The sequence below is a fragment of the Nilaparvata lugens genome, chromosome 9, assembly GCF_014356525.2.
Source record: "Nilaparvata lugens isolate BPH chromosome 9, ASM1435652v1, whole genome shotgun sequence".
In the NCBI taxonomy this organism is placed as follows: domain Eukaryota; kingdom Metazoa; phylum Arthropoda; class Insecta; order Hemiptera; family Delphacidae; genus Nilaparvata; species Nilaparvata lugens.
In genome coordinates, this window is record NC_052512.1 from 44,825,930 (window position 1) to 44,849,345 (window position 23,416).

The 23,416-nt window shown below is 34.9% G+C and overlaps 2 protein-coding genes across 3 annotated transcripts in view; one reads left to right on the forward strand and one right to left on the reverse strand.

The window, feature by feature from the left end:
• LOC111063758 (dmX-like protein 2) overlaps window positions 1-23,416 on the forward strand; it is a 478,861-nt gene that overhangs the window by 362,149 nt on the left and 93,296 nt on the right. The window lies entirely within an intron of this gene.
• On the reverse strand, window positions 1,482-23,182 carry LOC120353170 (alpha-tocopherol transfer protein-like). 2 transcript variants are annotated; one of them, XM_039435955.1, is made up of 7 exons: window positions 22,925-23,178; window positions 17,534-17,736; window positions 13,508-13,664; window positions 10,910-11,162; window positions 8,440-8,550; window positions 6,030-6,138; window positions 1,482-3,837 (listed from the first exon to the last, which is right to left on the reverse strand). In XM_039435955.1, the coding sequence occupies exons 2-7, from the start codon at window positions 17,661-17,663 to the stop codon at window positions 3,671-3,673; spliced, it is 927 nt and encodes a 308-aa protein (XP_039291889.1). In that variant the 5' UTR covers window positions 17,664-17,736; window positions 22,925-23,178; the 3' UTR covers window positions 1,482-3,670. The 2 variants fall into 2 exon arrangements, with proteins under 2 accessions (XP_039291889.1, XP_039291891.1); XM_039435957.1 differs by lacking the exon at window positions 13,508-13,664 and having other exon boundaries at window positions 22,925-23,182.

A 23,416-nucleotide genomic window follows, 5' to 3' on the forward strand; every position in this document is an offset into this window, starting at 1 on the left:
AAGTGTAGCATTGTAATACAGTAGTAGTTTCAATTTATAACAAGATGATGCAGTCATGTGTCGTGGTCTTGGTGCATTCAAATCTTGGTTAGATTGATACCTTCCATTTTGTGTGTATTCTGTGGCTGAACGGTTGCTCATGAGTTATGACTGACAGATGTTTCCCCTGTTGATCATATTTTGTAAACAAAACTAGAACTTAACCTATTTCATTGTAATCAATTAACCATCAGGTGATTGGAGTGGTTTTAATGCTTTGTGAAATATTTTAAATGTTATTGAATTTATGTAATCATGCATTTCTCTGCTCCCAAATACATTATAATGGAGTCCATAATTTGTAAACAACCTCATATTCAGCCATGTCTGTTTACGTTCAGCTACTCTATTTACGTTCTTTTCCATCGGTGGAAAAGTACGATTAACTGATCAAAGTATGATCATTCAGTTTTTTTTTTATTCTTTTTTGATTTTTCAATTTTTTTATGATTTTTTATGATTCTTGTCAAATCTATAAGATAATACAATATATTATATTATGTTTTTAATTAAATTAAAAAATCTGGTGTGGCGCACTCACACAACTTTCCTTGCCGTGATGAGAATTGATCACCTGACGCTAGTGTTCACGCACATCTCAAGTCTACTTATAAACAAAGATCTGAGCCAGCTGGTGACAGGACAATAACACTGGAGACATACGAGGTCTGCTATCTCTTCATAGTGAATGATTTAATAGAATCAACAGTTGGCAACAGTTTGCAATTGAATAATCACATTATCTCGAATTTCGAGCTTATTTTTAATTTTAGGTGAAAATGTTGCTGAGCATTAATTGTAGAGATTTTAATGCTCAATCTTTTCCACTCAATTTTTTTGTTTAAATTGTATCTGAAGCCTGATAATTGGGAATCTAAAATCAAACTTTGCATAGATGGGGGGGAGCTCCTGAAATTTTTACAGATATGAGACTTGTGGCAGTTGATAGAGCTTATCAATGACTATTTTAGGTATGAATTTAATCAAAATCGTTGGAGCCGTTTTCGAGAAAATCGTGAAACCCCTGTTTTGACAACATTTTCTCCATTTTAGACGCCATCTTTAATTGCATTTGATCGAAATTGTTCGTGTCAGATCCTTAAATTGTAAGGATCTTAAGTTCCAAATTTCAAGTCATTCCGTTAATATTGGAGATGAGATATCGTGTACACACACACACACACACACACACACACACACACACACCACACACACACACACACACACACACACACACAGACCAATACCCAAAAACTAATTTTTTGGACTCAGGGGACCTTGAAAGGTATAGAAATTTGGAAATTTGGGTACTTTAATTTTTTTCGGAAAGCAATACTTTCCCTACCTATGGTAATAGGGCAAGGAAAGTAAAAATGAACAACATTCTCAGCTTAGAAGGAGAAGGAGAAGAGGAAGAAGAAGAAGGAGAAGAAAAGATTTTGTGACTGATCGTTTTTCCTCTGTGCCCTTCAATTTATTGTGACATTTTTCTTCATTGTACAAGTAACCCGTTTCACTATCAGATAATCCGTGCTCCTTGAGGGTCTATTTCAAAACTTGACAAAATGAAAACTTGACCTACTGATATCCTGAAGAATTGAAAATTAGCCAATAACCATCCTCGGTTAATTAAGAATCTATCTGCAAAATTTCAAGTAAATCAGTTGAGTAGTTGAGACGTGATGATGCGTCATTCGTGAATTTCCCATACCCTACGTGTATTAACCAGTTCTTTCCTTTATTATATCATGGATAATACTAATAAAACCTATATAATCTAAATACTATAGATAATACAATACAAATATTTGGGTTTATATATAGTATAAAAGTGTCATGAAGCTGAAACAATATAAATTTAACTATAATCTCCCAAGCAATAATAATAATATAATACAGGAATCAACTTTTTAATGAGCAACATTATATATATTCAAAAGTCTACTATTTAAATATGGCTACAAAATTCATATTTACAGGGCTAAGAAATCACCCTGTTTTATTTTATTATATATTATACTAATATTATATATTGCCATAGAGAAAAGATAGCATAAGAAGATATTCCATAATACAGGTCGTTTATATTGCAAATTTCTTCTGCGATTACTGTTGACTACTGTCTGTTATTAGTGTGTTGTTGGGAGTGTAAGAGTGTGAGAAGGGCACAGTATGAGAGACTACCCGCGTCACATAGCTTCACCAAAAACAACTACTAGGACTATCGGCTTCAGTTAACACTCACATTTGCAACATAGACACCCTATACACTGTCTATTATTAGTGTGTTGTTGGGAGTGTAAGAGTGTAAGAAGGGCACAGTATGAGAGACTACCAGCGTCACATAGCTTCACCAAAAACAACTACTAGGACTATCGGCTTCAGTTAACACTCACATTTGCAACATAACGGTCCTTTACACATGGCATATCACTGTAAATGATACAGTATCAACACAATATGATACAGTATCATCTCAACTTGATACACAACACCATAATTTGATAGAAAACTTCCAAACTTTGAACGAATTCTACATACCATGGCATCTATTTTCTTATGCTATCTTTTCTTCTCCATTATATTGCACAGTAAGGGCCGTTTGCACAGTATAGATTGCTAAACTCGATTAAGTTAATTGAGTTTAAGTTAATCTGAAATTTTAAACTTGAATCAGTTTTCTCAGTGCATTTACTAATCCAGTTTAAGTTAAACTAGTTTAGAGTTAAGTTGGTAATAGAATATCATCGTTTATAATATCAAGAAGGCTGGTTTTTTCTGGAAATTTGTTATTTGTTTATAAACAATCAGTAAATTGAGGTTATGTAGCTACTATTTCCTTGTTCAAAATCTACAGAGCTGTAAGATGTATGGTAATAAAAGTTAAAAAAGGATCAAGAAATTCTTCAAAAAGTGATGAAATGTTATATTACTATTAGATACAAACTTATATTTAGCAGGCACCAAAAAATATATTTTAGAATGTTTTTAAAAAAGCGATTAATCTACTACGGTCTTCCTCGTTTATTAGAAATCTCTCGAAAGCAAAATATCTCAGTTATGTGTTATTAAAAATAGGTTTCTAATCAAAGACCACTGTTAAAAATAGTCTTATTTATCAAGTGGTTTAGTTTAGTTAATCAAATACTGGATTGGAAGTTGCTTTACTCAAGCCAAACCGTTAAGAAAATTCTATATCATCCCAGAAATTTAAATCATTCGTTTTTGCCAAATTTTTCTCAGTTTTAAAATTCCTTCGCAGTCATCTTTATCAATCGCATTAAAAGCTTCTATCAATTCCTCCATTTTAATTATTTTTACATTCAAATAATGATGTACTATAGCCTAAATTTATAATTTATTATCGTCTACAGAAGCATTAGAAACAACCGTAGAAAAATAATTTACTATCAGCTGTTTCTCCAACAAATCTTTACAGATGTCAAGTTAATCCAAATTATTTGGTTTAAACCTCCTGCTTTGAAGGTTGAAACTTTGCCAGAGTTTAAACTCAATACAGAGTTTAAACCGATACTGTGCAAACGGAATTTTAGTTCAAACCAAAAAAAATCCTGATTTGGTTTAAGCTTTAGCTTAAACTTACACTGTGCAAACGGCCCTAGATGTTTGTTCAGTCAATTTCCAATCTTTTCAAAGATGTCCCTATATCTTCCTCTTCGTTGCACAGTACGCTTTCAGCACAGCTTCGCAGATCTCCTCTCTTTGTCTCGTCTATTCTCAACTGTTCCTCGGCTGCAAACCAGTCTTTGTATTTCATCAGGTGTTGAACGTGTTCCTCTGAAAGAAAAGATGAACAAAATTCTTCAATCTTCATTGACTGATACACTGGCCCATATGAATAAAACCAGAGCAAATGCTCATGAGCAAGAGCATGGAGCATAAGGTTTTGCTCATGAGCAAAAGGTAGAAGCAAAAGCATTTGCTCATTTTTATATTAATAAGCTTTACCTTATACTCTTACCTTATGCTCCTGAACTCTGGAGCAAATGCTCACGCATTTTAGAGAGTTTTCATCAGCTGATTCGCTTTTGTAGCCTTAGTTTGTTTTTATAACTCACGGAAGCACTAAATATGTAAGTAGGGTGCACCGCTTGTGTTCTTGGCGTCGTCTGCTCTGTTTTCTATTTATGAATAGAGTTTTAGGTTAGAATTTTGAAATAATAGCGTGAAAAAATGTCATCTCTATAATAATCTCCAGCATATTCTTATAATATCAATAGCCTTCTTATAATCGTCCACACTCTCATCTTCTTAAATGCCTATTTCCTATTTTGTGATGGCTATCTTTATATCAGGTAGCTAGCTATCTTTTGTATTTATTTTTTTGTAGGGATAATGGTGATATATATCATGGTTGAATCCAATAAGAGTTTTATAGTTCTCAACTATTGGTTGTGATCGTATCTGGTATAGTTTCCTCTTCCTCATACGGATTAGTTGAGCCATTTTACTATGAGCAAAAGGTGATAAGCTGCTCTAGACTAGACTCACCTTTTTTGAAGCATTTACTTCAAAATTTGAGCAAATGCTCTAGTTTATTCATACAATTTTGAGCAGATGCTTTTACTTTTGAGCAAATGCTCAAACTATTTTTTTGATGAGCATGAGCAAAAGGTTTTGCTCACGTTTATTCATAGAAAATGAAGCAAATGCTCCATATTTTAGAAGTATAAGCAAATGCTCAACTCTATTCATATGGCCCAATAAGTACATTATCAAAATGATAGGGAGAGAAAAATTAAGGTAACCTTGTGCTATTCCTCTCCCAAATTTAGATAAGGTTACACATAGTCCGAAATAGGTCAAGTCTTCTAGTTGTCCACTTCACAAAATTTTCAGTTCTTAATTATGCTCATGTAGATTTTCAGATGTAGATACTTCAAAACCAATGTATGCAAATATCTTAAAAAAGAATTAAAATATCTGAAAAAATAGCTAAAGACACATATCTTTGTAGGATATTACTATGTTGCATTGTCGTATTTAGATTGATTGATTGATTGAGTACTTTATTTATGTAGATTACAATATATACTGTCTTATACACTTATATACAATAGCTTACAATACAGCAAAATTATAGATGAATTTACATGATATAGACTAAGAAAATAATTATTGAACTGTATATGATATGAAAAAGCAATTTGTAATATAATATATATTATATAGATAATAATTATATTGTTATGCATCTACATAAATTGGCGGAGGTTTGGACATTAGAATGTGAGAATGCAAGGAATCATATATTATGAACAGAAGGGAGAAGAAGAAAAAGATGAAAATGACAGGAAAAGAAAACGAGAAGGAAATTAAAGAGAGGAAAGAAGAAGATAAAAGATAGGAAGAAGAAGAAGAAGAAGAAGAGGGAGGCGAAGAAGAAGAAGAAGACAGGAAGATATGAATAAGACTGATGGAGGAGATCATGATGAGGAAAAAGAATAAGAAGGAGGAGTGATTGATTGATTGATTGATTGAGTACTTTATTTATGTAGATTACAATATATACTGGCTTATACACTTATATACAATAGCTTACAATACAGCAAAGTTATAGATGAATTTACATAATATAGACTAAGAAAATAACTATTGAACTGTATATGATATGAAAAAGCAATTTGTAATATAATAACTATAGATAATAATCATATTGTTATGCATCTACATAAATTGGCGGAGCTTTGGACATATCAATGTCCATTCTTTGGGAAGAATATTAAAAATATCCTCCCCACTAACTCTCTACCAAAATAGGAAAAAGAATAAGGAAAAGAGGAAAAAGAATAAGAAGGAGGAGTCAGAAGGGGAGGAAAAAGAGGGAGGAGGAGGAGGAGGAGGAAAGAGAATAACAGGATTAATAGAAGCGGAAGAAGGTAAAGACTGGAGAGAAAAGAAGAAGATGATGAGGGCGAAGAAGAAGAAGAAGATGAAGAAGAGAAAGAAGAAGAATAAATGTTTCTCACCCTGTATCTCAGTTAGTACACCCCCGGTACCACCGTATTCGTCTGGGATTATGGAGGCCGGTAGATGATCGAATAATTCACCATGTTTACCTGGCTTGTAGAATTTTATCTGAAATTTTACACACCAATTAAATCAAATATCGAACATAATCGTAATATTTAACATACATTAAAAAAGAAATCCAATATTAATCACAGTCAAATCCATGACATTATATCAAGTAGTCCTATATCCCTCAGCCAATGAAGACTCTAATCTAATTGTTTGTCAATGAATTGTTGATCATTGTTTAGAATTACTATAGAGAGGTCCAAGTTGTAATGGCAGTGAAGAAAGATAGGAGAACAACGTTGCCGATCCTCTGTCTTGTCAATGCCTTCTATAGATGTTAGCTGATACAGGTTTATTGATGTAATATTAACTGTTCATTCTCGTTTAAAATAATCGATTATACTCTATCAAGCGGATCATATCTTTCAATAATTTCATATTCAAGATGAAATATTTCGTTGATTAATTATCAATTCTACATTGTTAAAAGACGATCTGGCAAGAGAGCAAAGCAAGAAAGAGATAGCGCTATCCGCCTTGTGGAATGATAGACAAGGATAGCAATACCATTGCTAATCAAACACTGCCATTATAACGATTAAATACAAGGCACTAAAGTGATGCCCACGTTATAATGGCAGTATTTGCTATCCTTGTCTATCATTCCTCAAAGCAGATAGCGCTATCCTTGTCTAACTCCACAACGTTGCAAGGTCCACAAATCAGCTAGTGCAAGAATTTCAGCTGAAGAGAATGTAGAAATATAATTAATTGACAGTATATTTAATCTCAATTATATAAATTTATCACTGAAACATCGGAAAATGCTATATTTTCTTGTCAAATAAAATACAATTGATTAGAGGAAATAGTATATTTCGCACCTAGGGCCGAAAATGAGACTTTTCCGGCTCGAAATCGGTTTTCAAGTCCGAGGCCGCAGGCCAAGGACTAGAAAAGATTGAGAGCCGGAAAAATTGAAAAACGGAAAAACGCTATTCTTCGCCACACGCGTTTTTCCGTTTTTCAATTTTTCCGGCTCTCAATCTTTTCTAGTCCTCGGCCTACGGCCTCGGACTTGAAAACCGATTTCGAGCCGGAAAAGTCTCATTTTCGGCCCTAGGTGCGAAATATACTATTTCCTCTAATCAATTGTATTTTATTTGACAAAAAATATATCATTATCCGATGATTCAGTGATATATATGTATATATATATATATGTATATATATATGTATATATATATATATATATATATATATATATATTATATATATATATATTCATATATATATGTATATATATGATATATGAGAATAATTATTGTTTATTAGGCACTTCCGAAAGCAAAACAGGAAGGTCATAGTTCTAGCAAATCTGAGGTAATCTGAATATCAGGAAATTGTCCAAGTGTTTTCATTTTTTATTCTGATTTGTCTAAATAACCTAAAAGATTATGTTCAATTATGTAAGAGGTTGAGTTTGTACTTTTTATTCTTCCAAATGACAATAAGATGATATTATTATAAATGTTTTGATTCTTGAATAATAAACACAAATAATGAGAAATTTTTTGATCAGCTGTTTTAGCACACTTGAAATTTAGCCAATCTGAATGTCAATGTCAACAATGCTTGTTGTCGTTGACTTCGGAAGTTTAGGTTAGAAGTTCTATCCTACTCTGAAAATCGAATTTGAATAGTTTATAATATATATCTTATCTGTATTTCATTCATCCAAATAAAATGATAGTATCTTATTGCAGAATACTTATTCAATTCTAGAAGCATAAACTGATTCCGTTTCATAAACCATTTTGTAAACACGTTCACATCAAATCAGAATCAGCTGACTTCAAGGCTATTTTACAGCCCTAGGGCCGTAAAACTTTTACCGGCCTGGTCAGAAAACAATCATTTTCGGCCTCCATATGACGCACGAAACCCAGCTCATTACATCCAAGTGGGGCGAAAAAGAATTATTCAGGACTTGCCGGAAATGTGCTATACAAAAATTAGGAGGTACTGGGTTCGATTCCCGGGCTGACAAATAATTTTTGAATAGTAGCGCTCATCGAATTTCCATCTAGCTGTTTACCCTGTTGTCAATATTTGCAGTAGCAGAAGTCTTCGGGGTGAATTACAGCATTTAATTTGGATTTTCGTTTAATAATTATTAATTCATTAACATTTGAATAATTGCAATATCTCAGTTAATTTCCATCTGTAAATTGAATGATTGATAGATTAATGATTGATTGAGTGATTGATTGATTTATTAATTAGATGATAGACAGATAGCTTGATCCACTGATTTATTGAAATATTGATTGATTAATCGATTTATCATGATCTTACCACAGAGAAGAGGTCACTTTTCATGAAGGGTTTCAAAATTGTGACAACTTTTTCCAAAACTGATGACAAATTTAGAACATGTATCGCTTTTGGGAAGAACGTCGAACCTTCCTGTTGACATAAAAACGAATGAATTTAGTTATTTGTGCAACTAGTGCGCAAAGTGACAGTTTGCTGCACCGAAAGAAACGTTTACGCCCGAGCCGTAGGCGAGGGTGGAATGGTTTCTTGAGTGCAGCAGAGGAACTTTGCGCACGTATTTCACATTAAGTTTTTCCTACAGTTACCATTGAATATGAAACATCAAATGTTTTTCTGTGTAATTTTATTATTGAAAATAACCTTAATTTATTGTCAAATTGAATAAAAATGTTGTCCTCCATTATAATATATAATGTAATAATTAGCGCGTTGTGCTTGGTTGCACCTCTGCTCACTATAGCAGCCACAGCAGTCACTGTTACCAACTTCATTTTGATTTTGCTGCACTGTTGCTCCATTTAACCTACTAAGTATTTTGCGTTGCCATGTTGCAAATCTGGAGTGCAGAAAAATTTTTCCCGCACTAGAGCGGAAAAGTGATTCTTTGCGTTCTGTAATCAGTGCAGCAATGGCCACTTTTCAACGTAACTGTAGGAAAAATAATTTATCTATAATATAATAGAGGAAAGAACTGGCTTATACAGGTAGGGGATAGGAAATTCACGAATGACGCATCATCACGTCTCAACTACTCAACTGATTTACTTGAAATTCTGCATATAGATTCTTGATTCAGCGATAATGGTTATAGGCCTATTTTATATTCTTCAAGATTTCAGTGGGTCTAGTTTTCGGTTTTTCAAGATCCTAATATTATTAGATCATTGCCGAGTACGGGTCTATAATTTTATAATAAAGGAAAGAATTGGCTTCTAAATGTAGAAGAAGATGAAGAAGAAGAGGAAGAGGTAGGAGGAGGAGGAGGAGGAGAAGAAGAAGAAGAAGAACTTGGAAAAGGAAGGGAAGCTGAATAGTACAGTATCACCACAATATGATACCGTATCAACATAATATGATACATTAACAACACTATATAATAAAGTAGCCTATCATCTCAACTTGATACACAACACCATAATTTGATACAAAACTTCCAAACTTTGAATGAATTCTACAATCCATGGCATATCTTCTAACGCTATCTTCTCTCTATGGTATCACAGATGATACAGTATCACCACAATCTGATACAGTATCACCACAATACGATACAGTATCATCTCAACTCGATACACCACACCGTAATTTGATACAAAACTTCCAAACTTTGAATGAATTCTACAATCCATGGCATATCTTCTAACGCTATCTTCTCTCTATGGTATCACACATGATACAGTTTCACCACAATCTGATACAGTATCACCACAATACGATACAGTATCATCTCAACTTGATACACCACACCGTAATTTGATACAAAACTTCCAAACTTTGGATGAATCCTACAAACCATGACATATCTTCTAACGCTATCTTTTCTCTATGGTATCACAGATGATACAGTATCACCACAATACGATACAGTATCATCTTAGCTTGATACACAACACAATTATTTGATACAAAACTTCCAAACTTTGAATGAATTCTACAAATAAACCATGGCATATCTTCTTAAGCTATCTTTTCTGTATGGTATCACCATAAATGATACAGTATCACCTCACATGATACAATATCACCACAACATGATACAGTAACACCACAATATGATACAGTATCATCTCAACTCGATACACAACACCATAATTTGATACAAAACTTCCAAACTTTGGATGAATCCTACAAACCATGACATATCTTCTAACGCTATCTTTTCTCTATGGTATCACAGATGATACAGTATCACCACAATCTGATACAGTATCACCACAATACGATACAGTATCATCTCAACTTGATACACAACACCATAATTTGATACAAAACTTGAAAACTTTGAATGAATTCTACAAACTATGACATATCTTCTTTTGCTATCTTTTCCCTTTATCACCATAAATGATACAGTATCACCACAATATGATACAGTATCACCACAATATGATACATATCATCTCAACTTGATACACAACATCATAATTTGATACAAAACTTCCCAACTTTGATGAATTTTACCTGTACATAGCTGAGGAAGCTCTTGACAGTCCTGAGCAGATGCCAAAAGGAAAATCCCATGCACAATTTGATACACTATCACCCTATTATGATACAGTATCATCTCAACTTGATACAAAACTTCCCAACTTTGATGAATGTTACCTGTACATAGCTGAGGAAGCTCTTGAAAGTCCTGAGCAGTAGACAAAAGGAAACTCCCTTGCACAATTTGATACACTATCACCTTACTATGATACAGTATCATCTCAACTCGATACACAACACCATAATTTGATACAAAACTTTTCTCAAATAGTATACCCACCTGTGAATACTGGATGAACCTTTTGCATAGAGTTATGGTAGCCCTGAGCATATGTGACAACGTATATCCTTTGCCATCTAATACAATCACATATCCCGGCACAGGTCCTTGCTCCAGTTGTATGGCGTCCATGGTCATAAATATGGCTTTCAAACTGGTGCCGAAATAATATTGGTCGGGATTTAAATTGTTAAGTCGCATCCATATCACCTGATTTCCATTAGAGTCGAAGCCTCTTAACGGTGTGCAGATCCTATAAAAATTGAGGAAGTTGTTCATTAAATTACAAGCAAAATTTCAAGTTTGTGATACAGTATCACCTCACATGATACAGTATCACCACAACATGATACAGTAACACCACAATATGATACAGTATCATCTCAACTTGATTAGAGTCGAAGCCTCTTAACGGTGTGCAGATCCTATGAATTGAGGAAGTTGTTTATTAAATTACAAGCAAAATTTCAAGTTTGTGATACAGTATCACCTCACATGATACAGTATCACCACAACATGATACAGTAACACCACAATATGATACAGTATCATCTCAACTTGATACACAACACCATAATTTGATACAAAACTTCCAAACAAATAATATCTTACATCACATGGACGGGAAGGGGCCTTTTGCAGGCGAGAATGATGTTTCTAAGAAGTTGAGAACTTCATTCGAGCACTGCGAAAGACATTCACGCCCAAGTAACGTACACTATTTTTTGTCATTGATCGAACGAAGTGAGCACAAAATAAAATGAAGAGAAAAAAGTACAAGTTTCAGCTATTTTGAATTATTCAGGAATGCTTCATTTCGTCTAGGAAAAACGCTTCTAATTGACTGAGCGAAGAGAGGTTTAAGATTCAAGTCGACGGTTTGGCATTTCTCTTAATTTTTAAATGTTTATATGTTGCGCATTTACGGCGAAACGCGGTAATAGATTTTCATGAAATTTGACAGGTATGTTCCTTTTTTATTGCGTGTTCGACGTATATACAAGGTTTTTGGAAATTTTGCATTTCAAGGATAATATAAAAGGAAAAAGGAGCCTCCTTCATACGCCAATATTAGAGTAAAAATCAGACTATAGAATTATTCATCATAAATCAGCTGACAAGTGATTACACAGATGTGTGGAGAAGCCAGACTATTGCTGTATTTCCATAAGGTCTATAGTTTCAATCAGGTACTTGTGGATGAGATTACTGCGTGAGGTCTACTGTTTACAGAACTACTAGTGTAAATGTTTGAATGTTTAAATGTTCATATGTTGCGCATTTACGGCGAAACGCGGTAATAGATTTTCATGAAATTTGACAGGTATGTTCCTTTTTTTATTGCGTGTCGACGTATATACAAGGTTTTTGGAAATTTTGCATTTCAAGGATAATATAAAAGGAAAAAGGAGCCTCCTTCATACGCCAATATTAGAGTAAAAATCAGACTATAGAATTATTCATCATAAATCAGCTGACAAGTGATTACACAGATGTGTGGAGAAGCCAGACTATTGCTGTATTTCCATAAGGTCTATAGTTTCAATCAGGTACTTGTGGATGAGATTACTGCGTGAGGTCTACTGTTTACAGAACTACTAGTGTAAATGTTTGAATGTTTAAATGTTCATATGTTGCGCATTTACGGCGAAACGCGGTAATAGATTTTCATGAAATTTGACAGGTATGTTCCTTTTTTAATTGCGCGTCGACGTATATACAAGGTTTTTGGAAAATTTGCATTTCAAGGATAATATTAAAGGAAAAAGATTGAGCATGAAAATCTCTACAATTAATGTTCAGTAACATTTCCACCTAAAATTAAAAATAAGCTCGAAATTCGAGAAAATGTGATTATTCAATTGCAAACTGTTGGCAACTGTTGATTCTATCAAATGATAACTATGGAGAGATAGCAGACCTCGTATGTCTCCAGCGTTATTGTCCTGTCACCAGCTGGCTCAGATATTTGTTTATGAGTAGACTTGAGATGCGCGTGAACACTAGCGTCAGGTGATCAATTCTCATAATGGCAAGGAAAGTTGTGTGAGTGCGCCACACCAGATTTTTTGCGTAAAGAAGAAAAGGAAAGGAGGATAAAAAGAATGGAGAAGAAGAGAGGAGGTGGAGGAGGAATTGAATGAGAACGAGAAGAAGAAGAAGATGGAGAAGAAGAAGAAGAAGAAGAAGATTGATTGATTGATTGATTGATTGATTGATTGATTGATTGATTGAGTACTTTATTTATGTAGATTACAATATATACTGGCTTATACACTTGTATACAATAGCTTACAATACAGCAAAGTTATAGATGAATTTACATAATATAGACTAAGAAAATAACTATTGAACTGTATATGATATGAAAAAGCAATTTGTAATATAATAACTATAGATAATAATTTATTGTTATGCATCTACATAAATTGGCGGAGCTTTGGACATATCAATGTCCATTCTTTGGGAAGAATATTAAAAATATCCTCCCCACTAAGAAGGAGAATAAGAAGAAGATGGAGAAGAAGAAGAAGAAGAAGGAGATGGAGAAGAAGAAGAAGATGGAGAAGAAGAAGAAGCAGATTATTATAAACTTACACAACTTTCATTATCTCCTGAATGAACGGATGAGATGGATCTCTATTTGAAAACAGTTCTTTGTAATTTGTTCTCATTATATAGCATTTCTCAATAGTCTCCTTTGTTCTATCAAGCTCGTATTTACACGCATGATGAAATAAAACCACCTGTTCATCTGTAAATAAACATATCAACAAATGAGAGTGCACATAATTATGATAACGTATAATATGAGCTACAATCAACAAATAGTATTTATAATATACTAGGCGTCAGGCTCGCTTCGCTCGCCATATCCGTCTAACCAAGGGGCTCCGGATGCGCCCCGTTTCGGAAAGCCAATTTTCTGACTGCAGCTGTTCAAAGTCTAGAACTTAGCTAAATCCCGAGCTCGGAAACCAGCCCTTAGTTTATCTCAATTTGTTAAAAAACGATCTGGCAACGTTGCAGAGCTGGAAAGTGATAGCACTATCTGGTTTGTGGAATGACAGACAAGGATAGCAACACCAATGTCAATCAAATACTGCCATTATAACGTGGAAACAAATCAGTTTTTGCTGTCATTGAATGTAATTGCTTGCGGTCTTCAAATAGAAATTGACCAAAACAGTAATTACAGTAATGACCTTTGCACACCGAAATAAATACATGAAAAAATACCAGAAATCTATCCAGGATGTATCTGCAACAACTCTATGTATTCTCAAGCTATCTGTAACTGTATTTTATCCACTCAATTACTTGCTGATGATATAGTGACAGACAAAACATAGTGACATGACCTTCTAACAAGGTTGAATAATTACGATTTCGATTTCGTAGGAAGAAGAAGAAGATGAAGAAGATAGGAGGAGGAGAAAGGAAGAAGACAGGAGGAGGAGAAATAGAAGATGAAGAAGAAGAAGAAGAAGAAGAAGAAGACGAGGAGAATAGGAGAAGTGAGGAAAGAAGAAGCAAAATAGGAGAAGAAGGAGCAGAAATACGAGGAGGTGTTGGAGGAGATGAAGAAGAAAAAGGAGAAGAAGAACAAAGGAGAAGGAGAAAAAAAAGATGAAGATGAAGAAGTCAGAAGAAGAGGAAGGAGAGAAAGAAGAAGAAGAAGAAAAGATGACACATTTGAAGAAGAAGACGAAGACAGGAGAAGACAGAATAAGAAGAACAAGACGAACAAGAACTAGAAGAAGAAGAAGAGGAAAGGAGTGTAGCAAGGTTAGAGGGAGAAGAAGAAGAATAATAAAAATACTACAGTAGAAGTAACAGGTGATGTAGAAGAGAGCTGCAGATGAAAAGGAGCGTGGAGAAGTGGAAGAAGAAGAAAATTCTAGAGAAGAAGGACAAGATGGAGAAGAAGTGATGAAGAAGAAGGTGGTAAAGAAGGAGGAGTAGGAGAAGAAGAAAAAGAAGATTTATTCTTACCAGCATCTTACTAAACTTCTAGAATTATAGTATTTAGGGAAATAATACTAGATTATTAGATTTAATTGAAAAAAGAGAAGAAGAAAAATAAGAATAAAATACTACCGTAGAAGTGAAAGATGATTTAGAAGAAAATTGCAGATAAGAAGCAGTGTAAAGTAGAAGAAAATTCTAGAGAAGATGTAGAATATGGGACAATAGAGGAGGAAAATGAGAAGAAAACTGAAAAAGAGTGAGAAGGGGAAAGAAGAAGTTAACAAGGCTAGAGGGAGAAGAGGCAAAGGAAAAGATGTAGAAGAGAGCTGCAGATAAAAAGGAGTGTGGAGAAGAAGAAGAAGAAGAAGAAGAAGAAGAAGAAGAAGAAGAAGAGAAAAAGAAAGAGAGGAAGAAGAGGAAAGAAGTTTAACAAGGCTAGAGGGAGAAGATTGATTGATTGATTGATTGATTGATTGAGTACTCTATTTATGTAGATTACAATATATACTGGCTTATATACTTATATACAATAGCTTACAATACAGCAAAATTATAGATGAATTTACATAATATAGACTAAGAAAATAATTATTGAACTGTATATGATATGAAAAAGTAATTTGTAATATAATAACTATAGATAATTATATTGTTATGCATCTACATAAATTGGCGGAGCTTTGGACATATCAATGTCCATTCTAAGGAAACAATATTCAATATATCCTCCCCACTAACTCTCTACTAAGAGAAGAGGCTGAGGGAAAAGAACTGCAGATAAAAAGGAGTGTTGAGAAGAAGAAGAAGAAGAAGAAGAAGAAGAAGAAGAAGAAGAAGAAGAAGAAGAAGAAGAAGAAGAAGAAGAAGGAGAGGAAAAAGAAGAAGTATAACAAGAAGGTTAGATTTACTTTGGTAGGCAGCCTATCGAGTCTCCTATGTTTGTAATACGTTTTTTAGGTTAGATTTCAACATTGACGATTTCCTTGACAGAATTCAGAAAAACTAGACAAGTTAAAACCTATTGTGACATACATGTCACACCTCAGATTATACATAGACATACATAGATTCATAGCTTACCATTCAATCCCACCATTAGTGTTCACTAGAAGTTGGCAGTGATATTCTTTTTTCTATTTTCAATGATATTTTTTCAAGAACTATTGTTTGAGAAGACCAGTATTCTTGTGTTATAACACGTTATCTATATAATAATAGAGAGTAGGGTAGTGTTTGTTCGCATCAAAACATGTCAACTTGTGGATTGCATACCGGAAAAATCTGGTGTGGCACACTCACACAACTTTCCTTGCCATTATTAAAATTGATCACCTGACGCTAGTGTTCCTGCGCATCTCAAAAGTATACTTTTCTAAGATATGAGCCAGCTGGTGACAGGGCAATAACGCTGGCGACACACGAGGTCTGCTATCTCTCCATAGTGAATGATTTAATAGAATCAACAGTTGCCAACAGTTTGTAATTGGATAATCACATTTTCTCGAATTTCGAGCTTATTTTCAACTTTGGGTAAAAATGCTACTGAACATTAATTGTAGAGATTTTTAAGCTCAATCTTTCGCACTTGAAATTTTTTGTTTAAATAATATCTGAAGCCTGATAATTGGGAATCTAAAATCAAACTTTGCATAGATGGGGCGGAGCTCCTGAAATTTGTACAGATATAGGACTTGTGGCAGTTGATAGATCAATGACTATTTTAGGTATAACTTTGATTAAAATCGTTGGAGCCGTTTTCGAGAAAATCGCGAAAAACCCTGTTTTTGACAACATTTTCACCATTTCAGCCGCCGTCTTGAATCGCATTTGATCAAAATTGTTCGTGTCGGATCCTTATAGGGGAAGGACCTTAACTTCCAAATTTCAAGTCATTCCGTTAATTGGGAGATGAGATATCGTGTACACAGACTCACATACACACACACACACACACACACACACACACACACACCACACACACACACACACACACACACACACACACAGACACCCACACACACACCACACACACACACACACACACACACACACACACACACATATATATATATATATATATATATATATATATATATATATATTATATATATATATATATATATACAGACCAATACCCAAAAACCCCTTTTTTGGACTCAGGGGACCTTGAAACGTATAGAAATTTAGAAATTGGGGTACCTTAATTTTTTTCGGAAAGCAATACTTTCCTCACCTATGGTAATACGGCAAGGAAAGTAAAAATCAGACTATAGAATTATTTATCATAGATCAGCGTACAAGTGATTACACAGATGTGTGGAGAAGCCAGTCTATTGCTGTATTTCCGTAAGGTCTATAGTTTCAATCAGGTACTTGTGGATGAGAATACTGCGTGAGGTCTACTGTTCACAGAACTAATAGTATAAAAGGAAAAAGGAGCCTCCTTCATACGCCAATATTAGAGTGAAAATCAGACCATAGAATTATTCATCATAAATCAGCTGACAAGTGATTACACAGATGTGTGGAGAAGCCAGTCTATTGCTGTATTTCCATAAGGTCTATAGTTTCAATCAGGTACTTGTGGATGAGAATACTGCGTGAGGTCTACTGTTCACAGAACTACTAGTTAATTTATGTATTATCACTTACCTGGAATACTGGGAAGATGTGTCTCCCCCTTCATCCAATTTTTTAAACTTTCTATGTCGGATTTTTTCAAATTTTCGTATTTTTCTACAGCCTCGTCGACGCTCCAATTCCATGGTGGATTATTTATCATAATTAATTTATGATAAATCAATTTATGATAAATAAATCTCCTGCCAAATTTGTCGATTCTTGGAGACTCAGATCTGAATCAAAAATTTTAAAACTCATTATCTCATTAGAGCTACTATGGTGATGTCCACGTTATAATGGCAGTGGAGAAAGATAGAAGATCAACGTTGTCGATCCTCTGTCTTGTCAATGCCTTCTATAGACGGTAGCTGATACAGGTTTATTGATGTAATATTAACTGTTCATTCTCGTTTAAAATAATCAATTATGTTTTATTAAGCAAGAAATTATATTTTTCAATGATTCAAAAAGAATTCTCATAGTCAAGATTAAATATTTGGTTAATTATATATCTACATTGTTAAAAACCAACCTAGCAACAGAGCAAAGCGAGAAAGAGATAGCGCTATCTGCTTTGTTGAATGATAGACAAGGATAGCAACACCATTGCTAATCAAACACTGCCATTATAACGTGGACCTCACTATAGGAAGATGATACAAAGATCACCACACATGATACAGTATAACAAAATATGATACAGTATCATCTGAGCTTGATACACAACTCAATAATTTGATACAAAACTTCCAAGCTTTGGCAACAGTGCAGAGGTAGGGAAGAGATAGCGCTATCTGCTTTGTTGAATAATAGACAAGGATAGCAATACAATTTCTAAACATACACTGCCATTATAACGTGGACATCACTATAGGAAGATTATTAGCTTACCCTCCACTCGTTAAAATTAACATTAATTAATTTTTAATTCTTATTAATTAATAAAGAAGCATACATATTATGACATGTGTCCATAGTGAGGTCCAAGTTATAATGGCAGTATTTGATTAACATTGGTGTTGCTATCCTTGTCTATCATTTCACAAAGCAGATAGCGCTATCCTTTTCCACCTCCACAACGTTCCAAGATTGTTTCTCAACAATGTAGAAATATAATTGATTAACAAAATATTAGATCTCAATCAAGTAAACTTATTATTATATCATTGAGAATTATTTATGGATGACGAATAAAATTGGATTATTTGAAACAAGAATTAACAGTTAATATTACATCAGATATACCGGTATCACCTATTCTCTATGAAAGGTAGTGGCAAGGTAGAGAATCGGCAACGCTGTTCTCCTATGTTTCTCCACTACCATTTTAACGTGGACCTCACTATATCATATTAGTATTCAATTGCTTCATAATACAGTATAATTACTTGCAAAACAAATTACATATTACAATAAAAACAAATTCTAGGACAGTTGTGTGCCATAAATGGCAGTTTATGTTGCAAATTTCTTCTGCGATTGCTGTCGACTACTGTCTATTATTAGTGTGTTGTTGGGGGTGTAAGAGTGTAAGAAGGGCACAGTATGAGAGACTACCAGCGTCACATAGCTTCACCAAAAACAACTACTAGGACTATCGGCTTCAGTTAACACTCACATTTGCAACATAGACACCTATACACTGTCTATTATAGTGTGTTGTTGGGAGTGTAAGAGTGTGAGAAGGGCACAGTATGAGAGACTACCAGCGTCACATAGCTTCACCAAAAACAACTACTAGGACTATCGGCTTCAGTTAACACACATTTGCAACATAGACACCCTATACACTGTCTATTATTAGTGTGTTGTTGGGAGTGTAGAGTGTGAGAAGGGCACAGTATGAGAGACTACCAGCGTCACTTAGCTTCACCAAAAACAACTACTAGGACTATCGGCTTCAGTTAACACTCACATTTGCAACATAGACACCCTATACACTGTCTATTATTAGTGTGTTGTTGGGAGTGTAAGAGTGTGAGAAGGGCACAGTATGAGAGACTACCAGCGTCACATAGCTTCACCAAAAACAACTACTAGGACTATCGGCTTCAGTTAACACTCACATTTGCAACATAGACACCCTATACACTGTCTATTATTAGTGTGTTGTTGGGAGTGTAAGAGTGTAAGAAGGGCACAGTATGAGAGACTACCAGCGTCACTTAGCTTCACCGAAAAACAGTCGTGGGACTATCGGCTTAAGTTAACACTCACATTTGCAACATAGACACCCTATACACTGTCTATTATTAGTGTGTTGTTGGGAGTGTAGAGTGTAAGAAGGGCACAGTATGAGAGACTACCAGCGTCACTTAGCTTCACCAAAAACACTACTAGACTATCGGCTTCAGTTAACACTCACATTTGCAACATAGACACCCTATACACTGTCTATTATTAGTGTGTTGTTGGGAGTGTAAGAGTGTAAGAAGGGCACAGTATGAGAGACTACCAGCGTCACTTAGCTTCACCAAAAACAACTACTAGGACTATCGGCTTCAGTTAACACTCACATTTGCAACATAGACACCCTATACACTGTCTATTATTAGTGTGTTGTTGGGAGTGTAAGAGTGTAAGAAGGGCACAGTATGAGAGACTACCAGCGTCACTAGCTTCACCAAAAACACTACTAGGACTATCGGCTTCAGTTAACACTCACATTTGCAACATAGACACCCTATACACTGTCTATTATTAGTGTTTGTTGGGAGTGTAAGAGTGTAAGAAGGGCACAGTATGAGAGACTACCAGCGTCACATAGCTTCACCAAAAACAACTACTAGGCTTCAGTTAACACTCACATTTGCAACATAGACACCCTATACACTGTCTATTATTAGTGTGTTGTTGGGAGTGTAAGAGTGTAAGAAGGGCACAGTATGAGAGACTACCAGCGTCACATAGCTTCACCAAAAACAACTACTAGGCTTCAGTTAACACTCACATTTGCAACATAGACACCCTATACACTGTCTATTATTAGTGTGTTGTTGGGAGTGTAAGAGTGTAAGAAGGGCACAGTATGAGAGACTACCAGCGTCACTTAGCTTCACCAAAAACAACTACTAGGACTATCGGCTTCAGTTAACACTCACATTTGCAACATAGACACCCTATACACTGTCTATTATTAGTGTGTTGTTGGGAGTGTAAGAGTGTAAGAAGGGCACAGTATGAGAGACTACCAGCGTCACTTAGCTTCACCAAAAACAACTACTAGGACTATCGGCTTCAGTTAACACTCACATTTGCAACATAACGGTCCAACACCATGACATATCATTATCATTGATACAGTGTCAACACAATATGATACAGTATCACCTCAACTTGATACACAACACCACAATTTTCTACAAAACTTCCAAACTTTCAATGAATTCTACAAACCATGACATATCTTCTTATGCTGTCTTTAATCTATGGTAACACTATAGATAATACAGTATCAACACATATATGATTCAGTTTCACCTCAATTTGATACAAAACACCATAATTTGATACAAAACTTCCAAACTTTGAATGAATTCTTCAAACCATGGCATATCTTCTACTGAGGAATCCATTTTTATAGATGAATTTATTTGCTGTCTATTGTTTAATAAAAAGATTTTAATTGAGGATTATTCTGATTTAATTTTACCTGGAGTTTCAGTTTTGGGCGTAGATTGTGAAGATATCTCCCCTTCTCCCCAGCTGATGATCCCCGTATCTATTTGAGAGTCCTGGACTATACGGGTTCCCATATCACCATAAATTATACAGAATCAACACAATATGATACAGAATCACCACAATATGATACAGTATCATTTAACTTGATACACAACACCATAATTTGATACAATTCTTCCAAACTCTGAATGAATTCTACAAACCATGGCATATCTTCTTATGCTATCTTTTCTCCAAGGTAGCCTTCTATCATAGAGAAAATATAGCATAACAAGATATCCCATATTTTGAGACCGTTATGTTGCAAATGTTGTGTTAACTGAAGCCGATAGTCCTAGTAGTTGTTTTTGGTGAAGCTATGTGACGCTGGTAGTCTCTCATACTGTGCCCTTCTAAAGCTGCGTACACATATAAGCTCTTCCAAACCCGCACCGAGCACGCTCCTCCCTCGTACCGCCCTCGTTCCTCCATCGAACCACAGTCGCACCGCCCACGCACCCATCATGAACGTTACGGAAGATGTTAGATCTTCTCGCGTTCCCCGGTCGAACCACTGTTGCTCCCCGGTCGATCATCAATCGCTCTGCTCGAGTGACGTTCGGTTGCGGAGCAGAGCGAAAGTCTGTACGCACCTTTACATTCTCACAATCCCAACAACACACTGATAAATAGACAGTAGTCGACAGTAATCGGAGAAGAAATTTGCAACATTAACTACCCTTCTAAGGTGGGCCGTTCACTGGAACCGATTTCGTCCGATTTAGTATCGGCCAAAAACTACCAAACTCGTCCGAACGATCTCTCAACAAAGAAAGCTATAGATGCTCGTCCATTGCAACAGGTTCATACGTCCTTGCACGGCCGGCTCCGGCCGATCCGAATTGAATGGGTTTTTCCGGCTCTATCCGGCCGAAGTCGAGCTCAGACAACATCATCTCAACTTCAAAATTGCTTCACAGTCCTGTTTTTGTTTTATGAACTTGTTCTGTTTTATAAAGTTTCAACTATGGACAATGAAAAGTTGATAAGTTTGGTTCAAGAGCATGTTCCATTGTGGGATATGCGAGACAAAAGATATCATCGTCGTGATGTTCAAAGGAATCTGTGGTCCAATCTTCAGGATCTGAAGATAAGATTATTATAATGAATAACTAATTTAGTGGATATTATTTTTTATTCAGTTTTCAAAATCTCAATATAATCATTGTTTATGACAAATTTTTGTGGCTATGATAGTAGTTAATTCAATAATTGGCAACTAGACTGACGTAAACGGTTGCAATGGACGACCATATTCGGCCGAATCAACGGCCGGCAGATTCGTCCGATCCAACGGCCGAACGGATCGGTTGAATTCGGCTCCAGTGGACGGTTAACCTTATGTGATATCTACAGTTGAATACTTACAGTTCCAAATTTTGTTAAATAACTCAATATTATTCGTTAAAAGTGGTGATTGAGTGGAATATTTCTAATTAATTTATCAATTTAAGCCATCTAAATTCAAAATTTATAGTTTTAATGTTTATTTTGAACCATAATTTCATGAAAATTGTACAGGTGAAATTCTAACCTTATCTTGGACTTTGTCACCTATAAAAATTTGGAAGAAAAATAGCACAAGGACTACCTTGTTATTTTATCTTTCAATGTTATTACATTAGTGTCATTTGCATTGTAAATAGATGAATAAATAAATAAATGAATAAATAAATGAATAAATAAATAAATACTTGCCTTCCAGTTATCTTAATAACAACACGATTTCAACATATGTCCTCACAAAACATATGACGTCAAAACATATGTTTTTCACAGCACTAGATCACTACTAAATAGACGATAAATTATTGATACACATTTTTTAATACAAGACTGGAGAGTTTAGAGTTTAGTTTAGAGTTAGGTTAGTTTAGAGTTTGGAGTTTAGAGTAGAGTTTGGAAGAACTTGTTTCAAGTTATGCCAAACAAGAACTGAAGAGATATCTCGACTCACAGTTTGCAGAACTGACTGGTCTCAAACAAGATACTAGCTTCTCTCTCTATATCTTGTTTCTCTCTTTCTCTATCTTCAATATGCTTCTCTCTTTATCTCTGATTGTCTGACTCTTTCACACATGAACTGCAAAACTAAACTCAAGCCAAACAATATACACTCTTGGTCTTGTAACTTACTCTTCACTCTCACACTCTCTCTCTCTGTCACACGTTCTCTTACTTCCTTTCTCT